The 17460-nt window shown below is 38.4% G+C and overlaps 1 protein-coding gene across 1 annotated transcript in view; it reads left to right on the top strand.

Annotated features, from left to right (window-relative positions):
• LOC141107997 (sodium- and chloride-dependent neutral and basic amino acid transporter B(0+)-like) overlaps window positions 1-17460 on the top strand; it is an 87274-nt gene that overhangs the window by 24864 nt on the left and 44950 nt on the right. The window contains exons 3-7 of the mRNA XM_073599142.1: window positions 2094-2225; window positions 9745-9906; window positions 12821-12953; window positions 14792-14924; window positions 16509-16649. Coding sequence (XP_073455243.1) covers window positions 2094-2225; window positions 9745-9906; window positions 12821-12953; window positions 14792-14924; window positions 16509-16649 — 701 coding nt within the window. The remainder of the gene's footprint in view (window positions 1-2093; window positions 2226-9744; window positions 9907-12820; window positions 12954-14791; window positions 14925-16508; window positions 16650-17460) is intronic.

Raw genomic sequence — 17460 nt, 5'->3', positions numbered from 1 at the left:
GCTCAGTTTCAGGGTCTTGGCAATCTTCTTATGGCCTAGGCATTCTTTATGTAGAGCAACAATTCTTTTTTTCAGATCCTCAGAGAGTTTTTTGCCATGAGGTGCCATGTTGAACTTCCAGTAACCAGTATGATAGAGTGAGAGCGATAACACCAAATTTAACACACCTGCTCCCCATTCACACCTGAGACCTTGTAACAGTAACGAGTCACATGACACTGGGGAGGGAAAATGGCTAATTGGGCCCAATTTGGACATTTTCACTTAGGGGTGTACTCTCTTTTGTTGCCAGCGGTTTAGACATTAATGGCTGTGTGTTGCGTTATTTTTAGAGGACAGCAAATTTACACTGTTATAGAAGCTGTACACTCACTACTTTACATTGTAGCAAAGTGTAATTTCTTCAGTGTTGTCACATGAAAAGATATAATATTTACAAAAATGTGAGGGGTGTACTCACTTTTGTGAGATACTGTATATCTGTAGCGTTTACTTATCTCTCTCCAAAGCTCTAAGTGTTGTTTTTCTCTGGTGCTTCATTCTTCTGATATCAGCATGAGAAGTTTTCCAACACATGAGATAACATGAGCTAAAAATTTGTGCCGGAGAGGGAGCTTAGAGGGAGATAAGCAGGGGGCTTGTCTATTCATAATACAGCTCTGAATGTTCATACGTTCCTCTGCTTATGTGGAGTGGGGGTTCCTTTTCTCCAATCAGCTCTTACATAGTGTAAGTCCAGTCTCCCCTCCCACCCTTATGTGCTGCTGAAAGATGAAGAAATATTTGTAACACGATCTTCACTTTTCAAAGAGTGTAGAAAGGGGAAGACAGCACACAAAAAAACTTATGTAGGAGGATTTGTTTTGTCTCTGTGTGTCATCTGAGGCTATTCACTTCACTGGGTATATGTGAGCATTTACAGCCACTTTAAACAAAACATCTGCTTGTCCAAGCCACTTTTAAAACCCATGTCCATTCTTCACTAACAGTTTGCCCCATGGGTTCCCAAAAACAAACAGGCAGCTCTTGTACTCTTCAGTGTTCAGTCAGGACTCAGCCTTTTCACCTTGCAGCAGGCTCCCTCAGTTGCAGAGAGAGAGACCTGAACATAGGTCAGCTTACATGAAGAGGCCTGTAGACATCTGAGACTAATCATTGAGTCCTGGCTCTCAGGTAAGATGTGGACCTATGACTGGAGACACTAACCCATCCAAAGCTCCACAAAGACTCAGTGTTCCAGGACCCAGACCAGAACTGAAAAAGATCAGGGTTTCTTATAAGCAAACCCTGAGCGCCCCCACCACATAGAGGTGAGATATGTATACACCATCCACAATCCTGCCAGTCAGTGCCTAACAGTATATACAGTGCAGGTCAGCATATAGAAGGGTAGATGGGTGGTCCAAGGAGCTGAAAAATTGTTTCTTTTTTTGGCAACATGGCAACATGACATTGGCAGCATAGCACCTCTATAGTAGAATGGGATTGCTTCTGAAATATTATACAGCATAGCATCCCTTTGGCAGTGTGACACTTCCCTGTCTATTGGCAACATGACACTGTGTGGTGAATTTCCTCCGACAAAATTACATTTCCTGGCAAAACATTTCTCCTTTAGCAATACTATTGTATTTTCTAGTATTTTCTTAACAGACATGACTGAGTTTGTTTTAGATTTTGAAAGATAGCATTGCTCTAGCTGTGCAGCACATCTGACACTTGCAAACACAACACCATTATTTCCCTGGCAATATTGCACTTCTCTGCCCTTATCTCACGATATAGGCATTGGTCAGTGTGTGCCATGTCTGCTTTCCCATCACTTCCACACTTAAAAAGATACCCCCGCTGAGCACAGCAAAAGAAGGGGATCGTATGCTGGCCACACACAAATCAATCAAGTATATTTTGAGTTAAGGTATATTTAAAACTAAAAAGAACAATATAATATATTGCAACTTGCCAATTCTTAGATGTGGTGGCTGCATTCATTTTTTTCAGGCAAGACAACACAAAACAATTGTATTATGTGAGTATCCTGCAAGTGCAATTTTTTGACATGTAATAATGCCTTATATAATTGAAATCTGCAGGAGCCTTCCTAATACCTTACACAATTATGCTTGCGTTTGCTGGACTTCCTCTGTTCTTCTTGGAATGTTCGATGGGACAATTTTCCAGTCGGGGACCTATATCAGTGTGGCGTGTTGTACCACTTCTACAAGGTACACAAACATTTGTATTGAGTTTTCGTTTTTTGTAGTAAGTGATAACTGAATTATGTTCGGTAAATCATTCCATTTAGAATTTGTTTTAAAAACATTAAACTAATGGCTAGGTTTTTATGCCAGTATATACTATGCGTCATTTGTGACATATTTATAGAGGGAAAAAGCAACCTGCAAAGTTTAGAAATTTGTTTCAGCCAATCATAATACTTAATTCACTTATCTGATTTTATTAGTATATAATTTAGCCAGTTGCTATGGTTACTGCAGTTTGCCTGTCAATATTGCTTATCAGTGTATCTAAAGCCATAACTTTTTTATATAGTAGGAAAAATTAGAACCCTTGTCAGGTTTCTGTTGCTGTTTGTCTATCCTCTTTGAAGAATTATCCTCTATATTTGCGCCAGTGCCATTTGTCACCAGGACTGTAAAGTGAAGGAAAATTTTAAATTTTGAGCTGTCATCAGAGCAGAAGGTGAGGGGAAATATTTCAATGGGAACATTAAGCTAGTTATACACTGCTCAAATATTGTCTGATTCCTGTTGGATAGGCTGGAATTCAAACAGTGCATGGCCCTACCACCACTGCTCTGTTAAATGACTACTACTTCTACTACTACCACCATTACTACTATTACTGAATCAGATTGCATTCAGTGAGGTTAAGTGACTATGTGTATTTTTTTTTTTGACACAGCCTATATTTTTTTTGGTCCTAGGGCCCTATCCTGTAAAACCCACACAAATAAATATTTTAATGGTCAAAATAGAAATACAACGCACATTGTAATAGGTTTTTTACAATGCTGTTGGAATTTTCCCTGATGCTGTTTTTGACATTCTAAAGACAAAAGAAGCTATTGACAGCTGGTGTTTGCTGTGTAAGCTGTCTGTTTCTTGCTTGGGTCTTGTTTTTAAGAAAGGCATGAGGAAGTTGGCAAGGATATTGTGTCCCTGCCCTTAGGTTCTTAATACAATAATTACCACAGTAATCTAGTATACGACACCTTTTCAAAGCCCAGAAAATGCAAAGTTTTTAACCCCTTCATGACCAGAAGTCAAAGATGCCTAGATGTGCAGACCAAATTAAGCAGTGTCGGTGTTTCCATCATTTTTAGGGATGTATTTATTTGATACATAGAGATGGGCTGAACACCCCCCCTGTTCGGTTCACACCAGAACACTCAAACTCCTGAGAAAAGGTTCTGACCTAAATGGGGAACCCTATTAAAATATATGGGACCCATTTTGAAGGCTTTTATGCAAGTTATTTGTCATAAAAAGAGTATGGGGGGGGGGGGGTCGCTGGGTACTGCCCTTGGGGACATCTATCAATGCAAAAAAAGCCATAACTTTATACACTAGGAAAAAATTGAATCTTTGTCAGGTTTCTGTTGCTGTTTGTGTATCCTCTTTGAAGAATTATCCTCTGTATTTGCCCCAGTGACCTTTGTCACCAGGAGGAAAGTGGAGGAAAATTCTGATTCCTGTTACATTGGCTGAAATTCAAACAGTGCAAGGCCCTGCCACCACTGCTTTGTTAAATGACTTCTACTACTAGAGATGTGCCGAACACCCCCATGTTTGGTTTGCACCAGAACTCCCGAGAAAAAGTTCTGACCTGAATGGCGAACCCTTTAAAAGTCTTTGAGACCAGAACTCAAAAGTCAAAAGTCACCATTTTGAAGGCTTATATGCAAGTTATTGGCCATAAAAAGAGTATACAGGTCCAGGTACTGCCCTGGGGGACATGCAGCAATGCAAAAACTCCTTTAAATTTAGTGCCTGGGGGGTCTCCTTAGTCCCCCAGGGATCTCCCCTGCCCCCCACCGCAAAGCAACGTGTCTCCATGTTGATAGGGACAAGGGCCTCTTACCGACAACCCTGGGCGGTGGTTGTGGGGGTCTGCAGGCAGGGGGATTATCCCAGCCCCCCCCATGTGAATGAGTATGGGGTATATAGTACCCTTACCCATTCACCAAAAAAGTATAAAAATAAATAAAAAACAGGAGGAAGTTTTTGACAATTCCTTTATTAAAAATTAAAAAACAGTGTCCCTCAATGTAGATCTATCGTCAATCACAACACCACCACCGCCGGACCGAAAAAAAAAATTGTTCCGTCATCAACTAAGGCAAATCATTGAATGCCTGGCTTGCCGTTTGGCAGTTCTTATATAGGTAAGGGTGGGGCCACCTGGTGGCACTGCCCCTTGTGATGTCATCGACCCAGCATGCACCAGTCGGTGACATGCTGGGGTGCATTCAGCGCACAGTTCATTGCAGGATGTTCGGCGGGGCACCACTCGCCGAACACCCTGCAAATTAGGTTGTTCACCGAATGTGAAAACAGGCGATCTTTGGGCCAAAATGTTGCTTGGCCCGAAGCGTTCACCCAACTCTATTAATACATTGTTTCAGGCTGGGTTCACACCTATGTGAATTGGATGCGGTTTTCCCAACCAATTCACATAGCAGAAGAATGTGACAGGCTCTCTATGGAGCCAGTTCACATATCTCTGGGATGGCTGCGGGGCGCACTGCACAGAAATGCTGTGTGTCTTTGGCTCAGTATCAGGGCCAAATTCAGACAAAGATTCGGCCCTGATTCATCCCTGAAATGGAGAACAGGAACACACAGCATTCCTGTGCGATCCGTGGCCTGTTTAGGTGTGAACCGAGCCTTAATCAATAACCTGCTCGTGTTCTTTGTGTAAAGCTGAAAGACAAAAAATTTTAAGAAAATTATTTTTATTGTAATGTACACATAACAGTACTACTGAATCAATTTACAATATGCACTACTGTGCAAAGGTTTTAGATAAGTGTGAAAAAAGTCTGTGTATTAAAACTGTTTCAGAAATAGAAGTGTTAACAGTTTATTTTAATCAATAAAATGTAAAGTAAATGAACAGAAGAGAGATACAAAATAAATTAATATTTAGTGTGACCACCCATTGCCTTCAAAACAGCATCAATTCTTCTAGGTACACTTGAACACAGTTTGAAGGAACTTGGCAGTTAGGTTGCTCCAAACATCTTGGAGAACTAACCACAGATCTTCTCTGGATGTAGGCTGCCTCATATCCTTCTGTCTCTTCATGTAATCCCAGACAGACTCGATGATGTTGAGATCAGGGCACTGTGAGGACCAGACCATCACTTCCAGGACTCCTTGTTCTTCTTTATACTGAAGATAATTCTTGTAACTGTAATTTTAAATTCTGAGTAGGGTTATTAGTAAGCTTTTTGTAAGTACTTTCATCGCCCAGAATGCATGTCATTTCTGTGTCATAATCTACTTTGTTTAATATGACAATACCCCCCCCCCTTTGTCTGCTGGGCGAATCACAATGTTATTCCTTTGATTGTTCTAATCCCTTCTCAGATTGATTTGTCGAGAAAATCTTTTTGTATTGGGATTTCTCTTATATCTGCTTCTACCATCTTTTTAAACACATCTATAAACTGGTGTGCAGATGTTTTGGGGTTAAATGTAGATTTATTACGTTAACCATTATGTGTGTACTTTTCAGGTGGTAACACTTTAGTGGTAGCTTCCTTAGTGGCAAAATGTTTTTTTTATATTCAGTTTCTTCCCAAATTTCTGCAGGTCCAAAATGTTTCAAATCTATCTATTCAAATCCCTATTCTTAGTGGGTGCAACTTTCAAACCTTGGTCTGTGGTACTCTTGCGTAGTGGTATTGGTTGTTTTGATTATTTTGATTTTTTTTTCTCTACTTCTTCCTCTGCCCCTTCCCCTCCATGGTCTAGAGTGGGCTGGTGGGCCTCTATAAGGATTAGGTGATTGATGTTGGGCATGCTGTAGAGGTTCAAATCTGTTATGTGTAGGAACAGGGTAATGTGGTGAATTTTCTCTTCCCATAGAGGGTTGGTATTGCCGTTGAGGAGTATGCGTATTTGTTGGTTGAGGCCTTGAGAAGCTGTCTTGTATAATTTAAACATGTCTGAATTCTACTGGGTAACCCTCTGTGTCTCCATTCATTTTCTCTTCTCTTTGTATATTTTATTAGTGGTATAATCTTTTTTGTCTCTAGTGTACTTTTTTCATTTCTTATTTTTAGTATCGTTCTCTATTTTTCGTACTGCCTCTAGTAATTTTGATTGTTTCTCTTTGAATTCTACCGAATTCATGAAGGGGAACATAAGTCCCTTTAATTCAGCAATTTTTTTGTTCAATATTTTGCAATTTACATTTCCTCCTATGTATAATAATCCCCAGCAGTTTTTGTTCACATTTGTTGAAAAACGTCAACCATTCATCTGTAAGATATTGGTCAGTCATTCCATCATTTGGACCTAAGTCCCATCTGAGGCTCCTAGGTATGATCTTGTCACTAGCATATTGGTCTAATGTGACAATATCCCACCATTAGACATGTGCGATTTGGTTCGTAACGAATAGATTTTTGCACGCATTTGTTAGTATTCGTGCATTCGGATCAATTCGAACATCCGAATAGCTGAAAGAACCAAAATGCGAAAATTACGAAATTACGAATAAGCAAAATAACGAACACAAGAAAATACAACTTCCGAATGGACAAACTTACGAAAATTCAAACTCCGAAACAGTAAAAGAAAGAAAATGACATCTATAACAAATGATTTACATTTCGTATTTCAATCCTCGGTCTGTTCATAATTTCGTATGTTTGTATTTTAATTCGTGTGTTCGTAATTTCATTTCTTCGTCTGTTCCTAATTTCATTTGTTCGTATACTCGAATTGTTCTTTTGAATGGACAGTGTAAGTGTATCTTAACCTCCCTGGCGGTATGATTATTTCAGATTTTTGGTGCTGAAAGCAATACAATTATTTTGCATGGAAATTTGGCATTTCATATTGTAGGCCTGTAATTCTTAGGAATAACTCAAATCTGTCCAAACCAGAGTCTAGAAGACATCCCGGGTATGATAAAGTTTGAAAAACGAAATCATAAATTATAATATAATAAATAACTATAAAATAATTATACCAAATAATAATATAATAATAATAAAAATTATTCAATAATGTAATCAAATCAAAAACACTGAAATTTGCTCAGTTGCAGAATTGTTGCTGTCATTACTTTCAGTGTCTGATGACGGATTTCCCTACAAATCACTATCGCTCAATTCTGCAAGTGATTCTAATTTATTATCGCTGTTTTCTAGCTGGTCTAAAACCACTTTTGATGTAAAGGGACGGTTTTGGTTGCTATGGACAATCTCCAGTTTCCAGGCAGAAAGAACAGTTTTTATAATATAAAACTGCATGCAGGGCACTGGGCAGACCACTAGGGACAAAAGGGATGTGAAATAATTTCATACAGTAATGTCATCTGTAAGATTACATTACACTGTATGTATTGTGTGTGTTTCACTTTTTGAAATTGGCGCCATTCTCCGTCCCGTGCATTGCAACGCTCACAGGGAACAGAGCCCGGGTCCGTGATGAATCGAGTGGAGGACGAGCCGCTCACACTGCGGGGAGACATCGCAGGATCCAGGGGACAAGGTAAGTAAGCTCTTCCTGGATGCTGCGATGCGATCCCGAGTCTGGCTCGGGGTTACCGCTTTTGGTTCTGAAATTCCACCCTGAGCCAGACTCGGGAATACCGCCAGGGAGGTTAATATGTATGTTTGTAATTTTGTATGTTCGTAATTTCGTGTTCTCGAATCGTTCTTTCAAATGGGCAGTGTATTAGTGAGTGATGTATCTTACTTAATATCTTTAGCCAATCAGCTTATCCCCTTTGTGTCTGAGTCACACTGCATTCCTGAATCTTTTTAGATTCAGTTGAGGAGACTGAGTCAGGTCTCGTGACTGAGGGAGTGGACTGAAATAAGTACAGGACTTATTAGAAAAGTAAGCATAGGATTATTATTCTTTATTTCCTATGAAAGTACGAATCAAGGAAAAAGGCAATCTCACAAAAGTAACAATTACTAAATTACGAGTAGTGTACCGAATAAATGAAAAGCATTATCTAACAAAATTACGAAGCATTATCTAACAAAATTAGACGGAATTACGAATCATTTCGTATCAAAGAAAATATAACTGTTACGAAAACACGAACGAGTCCGAATATGAAACCTCGCGTCTTACGAAATTACGAATCATTAGACTAACGGAATTACGAATTATTTTGTATCAACGAAAATATATCTGTTACGAAAATACGAACAAGTCCAAATATGAAAACTCGCGTCTTATGAAATTACGAATCGTTACGAATCAACGGAAACGTAACGAAACAAAACACATTTTTTTGTTGTGCACATGTCTACCGACCATGTGCGTATTTGTTTCTCCATTGAGGATTTAAGCTGTTTGAACCATTGATCTAAGTCATTTGGTTGTCCATTATCAGCTTTTTTGAAAAGGTCTCCCACATCAAAGGTTCTGCTTCCCATGTATTCAATTAAATCCATGGCTGCTGAAGTAACAACTAAGATAGTGAAATATGACAAGAAAAAATTAAACCTTAGCGCCTATGGATAGCAGAAAATATTCAACAATACACCAGCTGCAGTAAAAAAAAAAATTGCTAAAAAGCAATGGACAATATAAAAACAATTCGCCGCGCTTAGTGTTAATTAAGTTCATATACACGCATATACATCTGATACAATCCCAATAGGTGATGATATAAAGTGCTTGTGCTTAAATGACGTATCTATGTGCAGATGTGCTCAGACTGGGTGCCCCACATGGATGTGCACTCACCCCTAGATGTTGACCACCTATCTCTAGTATGGTCTCTCAAGCGTGTGGGCATACCCCTGTAGAAGTCTGTTGACTGACGTCTCATGCAGAGAAAAACCTCAGATGGATGGAAATGACAAAAGAAGATCCTCATTGCGCAATGCCATTACAAACGAGTTTATTTGGTAAAAGACAATAAAATATTTCCACTCACATTTCAAAGTGCCTATATGTAGCTATATGCTTTAAGGGCACTAAAAGAAGCAAACATTGGATTCTTAGATTTACCTCTTTGACACCTTGACATTGAGTGAAACTAAATGGAGACTCAAAATACACAGTTTGAACATTTAACTATTTTACCTGGCAAAATATTTGTAATTCTCTATGGACAGTCTTGTGACTTGCGCACATTTTCAGATGTACAGCCAAACAGGTAACATCCCTAGGTCATCTCTCCATCTCCAGCCTCCTTATTGGACAGTAAATTAGCATCATTGCCTCTGTGTAGTGTGTGGGGAGATGAATTAGAAAGCAGTAACGATGAAGTCACAGAGTGATCTTACTGACTGGCAGAGGCTTGTGTATCAAAAGAATGATCAAAATTACAAATCCTTTGGCAGGATTAATCAGGAAACATATGTAAACCTTATATTTAGTTGTTTCCCCAGTGTTCTACTTTGAACAAATTTATTGATTTGAGAAATATTTATCATTTTTTGATTTAGTGTGTTACATGTATGTAAACTGTGTAATATTGGTCTGTTTTCTATTAAGACTTATATTTCCTTTATTCTAGGTGTTGGTGTCACTATGGTCCTCATCACAACTTTAGTTTGCATTTACTACAATGTTATCATTGCCTATAGCTTGTATTATTTATTTGCCTCCTTTCAAAGTGTGTTGCCTTGGTCTGATTGCTTCAGCTGGGCAGATGAAATGTGCAGTAAGACCACGCGAGGTATGGATTTTAAATACTGCTTATACACAAAAAAATATTGTATTTACAATCGTGAAATTGTGCTTGTTTTTAAGGTGTGGGCTGTGCAATTTAAACTGTTGAATTTCTTATTTTTTTCATTATAGAAATATCTACTAAGTCATAGAAAATATTGCATTTACAACTTAGGTTTTTATATAAAAACTGGATGAAAAAGAAAAAGTGAAAAAAGAAAAAACTAAAGCAGAGTCCCATCACATAAGAAAATCCATAAGTGTCTATTTTAAAGTCCATCCATGGAAAATAAAGGATAAAGCACCGATGTAATTTTCACACACAGTATATGTAGTGCATTCAGTTCCGCACACCCAAAGTGATATAATAATCTGCTTACCAGATGGCGATGACTGCCACAGCAGTCTCACCCAGCGCAGGGATTTAACGGTTTCCCCAAAACCTAGGTGATAATCGGAACTTCCAAGAAATGATTCCTAGTGTCGCCAGCTAGTAGATCATGTTGCTCGAAAATGCAAAAGAAAAGGCTCTCATAGTGTAATATGTCAAAAGTAGGTAATATTTAATAAAAAATAGGTATTGCACTTACAATGAGGTTGTTCATTACCCAGCGAATCATTCAATATGGGTGAGTAGGAATCGCAATGTCCCCATGAGCCTCTCTCTACTTCCTGTATCAAAGAACGCCCGTCCACCGTCTCGGAAGGAAAAAACGTAATGATGTCACCGTCATAGGCTCCACCCTGTGCGTTTCGTCATCAATAGGACATCATCTGGGGATTGGCCAATACGAGAAGTAGAGCGAGGCTTGTGGAGACATTGCGATTCCTACTCACCCATATTGAATGATTTGCTGGTTAATGAACTACCTCATTGTAAGTGCAATACCTATTTTTTATTAAATATTACCTACTTTTGACATATTACACTATGGGAGCCTTTTCTTTTGCATTTTCGAGCAACACGATCTACTAGCTGGCGACACTAGGAATCATTTCTTGGAAGTTCCTATTACCACCTAGGTTTTGGGGAAACCGTTAAATCCCTGCGCTGGGTGAGACTGCTGTGGCAGTCATCACCATCTGGTAAGCAGATTACTATATCACTTTGGGTGTGCAGAACCGGATGCACTACATATACTGTGTAGGAAAATTACATTGTTGCTTTATCCTTTTTTCCATGGATGGACTTTAAAACAGACACTTATGGATTTTCTTATGTGATGGGACTCTGCTTTAGTTTTTTCTTTTTTCACTTTTTCTTTTTCACCCAGATCCTTTCAATTGTTAATTGAACATTTTTAGCGCTGCATCCACTGTTTATATATCTTGTTTGAAGTTTGCGTACTGGACTTTTTTTGATGCTGGCTGCTTTGTTTGTCACTGTTACTTATCTGTTTTTTGTGACATTTTTTGATTTTTATTCTCACTGGTTCTAGTGCAGCATTAGCCTTAGGATTTTTTTTCTTTTTTATATAAAAACATTTTAGGGGCTAAGATGGGTGTTTTGTTTTTTGTTTTTTTAGTTCGGCTCGCATTAAGTAGTTTTAACTGCATCTAATTGAGAAGTACAGTAATGTGATCACTGCTAAATTGGCTTTGCTATTGGGGAAATGGACTGCATTCTATTCTGCTGAGTTCAAACTGTTTTGTTTTCTTTACAAGTCAGTATGAATGTAAAAAAAAGAAATGCAGAAGATCCTGACAGTCACTCTGTCTCAAAAATAAAAAATTAAAATAAAACTGCAACTGCAAAGAAAAACTTAGATATTTGCAGCCTGTGCCACCAATTGGATGCAGTGAAGAGAAATTGGCAACTGAAGAATCTTAAGATGTTACATCAGGTGTATCGATTCTCCCCCCGCGCTACATACTGTGGTTTCTCCCACCTATATCACTACAGGACCCAGTAGTGACATATAAGCAAGTAGATCAAACCACAGAGAGCACTGGGGGACCAGGGATCTGACACTCCTGGAAGTTCTGGTTTCAGGGGATTCTTCCACCAGTTGTTTCACTTTTCTACAGTTTGTTTATCTAACATTACAAAGGATAACCAGGGTCACTATTTTCAGAGTTGTTATGTTGAAAATTAGCCCTATCATTGGTAACACTGGCCTCAAAAAAAAACATTCAGAAGAACAAATGGAATCCATCTAATCTATCTCACCTTTCAATTTTACATTTTATTATAATTTAAGGCCAACTAAAAGTTCACAAATGGGCACAAAAATGCAAAGTTTTTCTACCTTCTTCAGTAGGAATGACAATGAATACATTTCCCCCATTACATGTCATGTCCAGCAGATATTTTAACCTAACAACAATTCAGGAAAAAAGGCATAAGTCTAAATTAGATGTAGCAAAAAAAAAGGGCATGGCTTTTCATCACCACAAATCTGAAACATTTATTACATTACACTGGACGTCTCATGTGTGTTAATTAGTAAATCCTTAATACAATCGTTAAGGGCTGCCAAGCAGGAGAAGTTCAATAGCAATGACATCATTGGAATGTCCTATGGCTCTTACTTCATATCTGGATTTTCCAGTAAGCCCTGTGTACTGAAAGTGCCCACTGCTTTCACACATGAGTGCCATACTAATTTGCCACTTTACATTCCCCAGTTATTGTAGATTGATAAAACTAGGTGGTGTGCAGTTTCACCATTAAAAGCACATTTCATTCATTGTTTTATTTATATTTTTCTGGTTATTTTCTAGATTGGAAGTTGCACACATCTTAAAATATTTTATATTTGGGCTTTAGCAGTATCTTGTTATTTTTAAATACTACATTTTATTACTATTACGTTTAAAAATATTCTTGTATAATACACTGGTTTGCCGAGTAACGAATGCTGTACAATATAAAATGTCTTTGATTATATACAGATGGTAAAAATTTTGTTTTCATCTAGGATCATGCAATGTTTCACAAGCTAATATTACAGTGACCAGAAATCTAACTTGGGTGAAAGAAAATAGTATGACCTGCTTGGCCAACAGTACAGTCTTGGAGGAAGTGGATCTGCCTAGCAAACAGTACTGGGAGTGAGTGTTTGCTTGGAATTGTTCTTTAACTATGTAGGGGGGGGGGGGTGTATTCAGGGATTTACAGGCCTTAGCCCTCTGACAATGGGATAGCCAAGGCTTAAGGACTGGGTACCATCAAAACCCGGCTCTGCAATTGTGTGGCCATAGATAGTTGTTGAGATCTTTAAAAATCTATAAAGATATCTCCTATTCTGTCAAAATTGCCCTGTTCTTTATTTTTTTATTATGCTTTTATGATTATGATTTTATTTGCTTTCCACTGTACTTGGCAAAACAGTTGGGTCCTGCGTTACATTTCAGCAGTGTTGCTTATGTTTTCTAATAATCCCCAAAGACAGTAGACTGTGCAGACTGTATTTAGTAGAGACACAAACAGATGGAACTCCAGTGCTCTCTCGATTGCTCTTAACACGGCGAGAACCGGGATCTCTGTGTGTAAACACAGAGATCCCGGTTCTCTGAGGGGTGAAGTGACAGATCGTCTGTTCATACGAAGTATGAACAGCGATCTGTCATCTCCCTTAGTCAGTCCCATCCCCCCTTCAGTTAGAACACACACTAGGAAACACAATTAACCCCTTGATCGCCCCTTAGTGTTAACCCCTTCACTGCCGGTGACATTTTTACAGTAATCAAAGCATTTTTATAGCACTGATCGCTGTATTAATGCCAACGGTCCCAAAAATGTGTCAAAATTGTCCGATGTGTCTGCCATAATGTCCCAGTCATGTTAAAAATTGCAGATCTCCGCCATTACTAGTAAAACAAACAAAATAATCAAAATGCTATAATTCTATCCCCTATTTTGTAGATGCTATAACTTTTGCGCAAACCAATCAATATATGCTTATTGCGATTTTTATTACCAAAAATATGTAGAAAAATACATATCGGCCTAAACTAAGAAAAAAATTGCTTTTTAAAGAAAAAAATTGGGGTATTTATTATAGCAAAACATACAAAATATTGTGTTTTCAAAAGTGTCGCTCCTTTTTTGGTTATATAGTGCAAAAAATAAAAACCGCAGAGATGATCAAATACCACCAAAAGAAAGCTCTATTTGTGGGAAAAAAAGGACGTCAATTTTGTTTGGGTGCAACGTCGCATGACAGCGCAATTGTCAGTTAAAACAACACAGTGCCGAGTTGCAAAAAGTGCTCTGGTCAGGAAGGGGGTAAAATCTTCCGGGGCTGAAGCGGTTAAAGAGTAACTCCACTTTTGTTGAGAAAAAAAGATTCCTCTCTGGGCGATCAATGTACATTGCAAGGATTTTAACAAACTTTGTTTCAAATTCTTACCTTTTGTTATTCTGAAGGAATAGTTGTTTGTTTGTCTATGTCCATGTGCGAAGTGAATCTGTATGGGAGTGGTTTTATAATTATCAATAAACTACTGCACCTACAGGGCTCTAATAAGGAAAGTGGCAGGGTCTACATCCCTTTAGCCACGATTCCCTTTGAGAGTATGTCACCAAATATGACATTTTTGTTGCAGGGGATGACAAAAATCTGAATTGCATCTTAGTGCAGGCTTCTGGGAAAATCTGTAAGCCAATCACACAATCAGGAAATTAAATTTTCAGGGGACATTCTGTACACAGTCTTTGTACAGAACACCTCCAGGTAGACATACTGCTTTGCATTTTACAGAAAATTGCAGTGCTGCAGATTAAATAGGAAAGGTCATTTTAATACCATTTACTGAAATTACAATATGACTTAAATTACAATTGTATACGCTATAATATTATTCTTTTTTATTTGATATTTTTTTCCCTACAAAAGTCGACTTACCCTTTAAAGCTTTATTTTATAGAATATTTCCTTATATTTCAGGAAGGTGGCACTCCGCCGCTCTAGTGGGCTTGATGAAACTGGTGAAGTAGTTTGGTACTTGGCACTTTGTTTACTTTTAGCCTGGATTATTGTTGGAGCTGCACTCTTCAAAGGAATTAAATCATCTGGGAAGGTACATAAACAAATAATACCTTTATACACAAAAGTGACACATAATTGTGAAGTGGCAGGAAAATGATAAATGGTTTCCAATTTTTTTTTAAATAAATATCTGAAAAGTGTGGCGTGCATTTGTATTCAGCCCCCTTTACTCTACCCCTAACTAAAATCTAGTGGAACCAATTGCCTTCAGAAGTCACCTAATTAGTAAATAGAGTCCACCTGTGTGTAATTTAATCTCAGTATAAATACAGCTTCTCTGTGAAGTCCTCAGAGGTTTGTTAGAGAACCTTAGTGAACAAACAGCATCATGAAGGCCAAGGAACACTCCAGACAGATCAGGGATAAAGTTCTGAAGAAGTTTAAAGCAGGGTAAGGTTAAAAAAAAATTATCCCAAGCTTTCAACATCTCACAGAGCACTGTTCAATCCATCATCCGAAATGAAAAGCGCATGACAAAACTGCAAACCTACGAAGACATGGCTGTCCACCTAAACTGACAGGCCGGGCAAGGAGAGCATTAATCAGAGAAGCAGCCAAGAGGCCCATGGTAACTGCAGAGATCCACAGCTCAGGTGGGAGAATCTGTCCACAGGACAACTATTAGTCGTGCACTCCACACCTTTATGGAAGAGTGGCAAGAAGAAAGCATAGTTGAAAGAAAGCCATAAGAAGTCCCGTTTGCAGTTTCCGAGAAGCCATTTTGCCTAAAAGCAAAACGTTATGTGTGGCAGAAAACTAACACTGGACATCATCCCTGAACACACCATCCCCACCTTGAAACATGGTGATGATGCCATCATGTTGTGGGGATGCTTTTCTTCAGCAGGGACAGGGAAGCTGGTCAGAGTTGACGGCAAGATGGATGGAGCCAAATACAGGGCAATCTTAGAAGAAAACCTGTTACAGTCTGCAAAAGACTTGAGACTGGGGGGGGGGGGTCCACCTTCCAGCAGGACAACAACCCTAAACATACAGCCAGAGCTACATTGGAATGGTTTAGATCAAGGCATATTCATGTGTTAGATTGCCCCAGTCAAAGCCCAGACCTAAATCCAGCTGAGAATCTGTGGCAAGACTTGAAAATTGCTGTTCACAGATGCTCTCCATCCAATCTGAAAAAGCTTGAGCTATTTTGCAGAGAAGAATGGGCAAAAATGTCATTCTCTAGAAGTGCAAAGCTGTTAGAGACATCCCAAAAGACTTGCAGCTGTAATTGCAGTGAAAGGTGGTTCTACAAAGTATCCACTCGGGGGGGCCGAAAACAAATGCACGCCACACTTTTCACATATGTATTTGTAAAAAAAATTGAAAACCATTTATCATTTTCCTTCCACTTCAAAATTATGTGCCACTTTGTTATGATCACATAAAATCCCAATAAAATACATTTACGTTTTTGGTTGTAACATGGGAAAATTTGGAAAATTTCAAGGGGTATGAATACTTTTTCAAGGCACTGTATCTATCTCTCTATCTAGTATATATCTAGTTTCAGGTTATTGTATTGTTTGGAAATAAAAGGCAATCTGTGCCTTAAAGTTGCAAATATGTCCTGATGCCAAATAAGCAATTACCAATGTCTATTTTATTTCAGGTGGTTTACTTTACTGCAGTGTTCCCTTATGTTGTCCTTATCATATTGTTGGTGCGAGGGGCAACTCTTGAAGGAGCAATTCAAGGGATTGACTATTATATTGGAACACAATCAAACATCACAAAGCTAATGGAGGCAGAGGTGGGACCGTTGTGCCTTTATGTCTTCTATAGATTGCTTACATTTATGTATCCATATTTAGATTATTTATTGATTTATAAGGATTGCCATAAAAGAGCAGAACATTACTCTTTTATGTACTATCGGTACTTCAGCTTCACAGGATTATGTGCAAAAATGTAAAATGTAAACTCAAAATCCGCATACACAGGTAGTATGCATAGAATTGATGTACAGTAACCTGTAACAACCAATAACTCTTCAGTTTCCATTAGACAATCGTAATCGGGACAGTCAACTGTGGCTTGTGATTCATCAATATGAGCTACTGCAATTTATAAATCTCTCTTTATCTTGGTATATAAGTATACTTCCTCTTGGGTAATAGACTCCCTTACAAGATTGTCCATGTTGTGACTCATAAACATCAATAGTAAATTTCTGTTGAGTTACTATTTTCCTGACTGGAGCTTGAGCAGCTAATGCTAGACAGAATGGATCCATGGATTCATGCTAAGGGTACCAAATTATGTCCCAACCATTGCAAGTAAAATAGAAATCTGCCAGTCCAGGTATTACCTTCCAATATACCGTATAGTTGTCCTGATTTGGTTACCATGTGTTTCCTACAGTGTTGTGTTCCTGTTCTGAACTGATTGGATTGGAACCTATGTAGTTTTCTACTGCTGTAGCCCATCTTCTTCAGTGTTCGACATGCTGTGCTCTTCTGCATACCACCCTTTTTATTTTAAAAAAGTCTGCTATTTTCCTCTCTCTTAATTTTTTGTGAGACAGAACTGCCACTTGCTTGAAATGTTTTGTTTTTCACACC

This window comes from Aquarana catesbeiana, linkage group LG09 (genome assembly GCF_042186555.1).
Source record: "Aquarana catesbeiana isolate 2022-GZ linkage group LG09, ASM4218655v1, whole genome shotgun sequence".
NCBI classification, from domain to species: Eukaryota; Metazoa; Chordata; class Amphibia; order Anura; family Ranidae; genus Aquarana; species Aquarana catesbeiana.
Note: the sequence above shows the minus strand (reverse complement) of the source record. Positions and strands in the feature narration are given on the sequence as shown.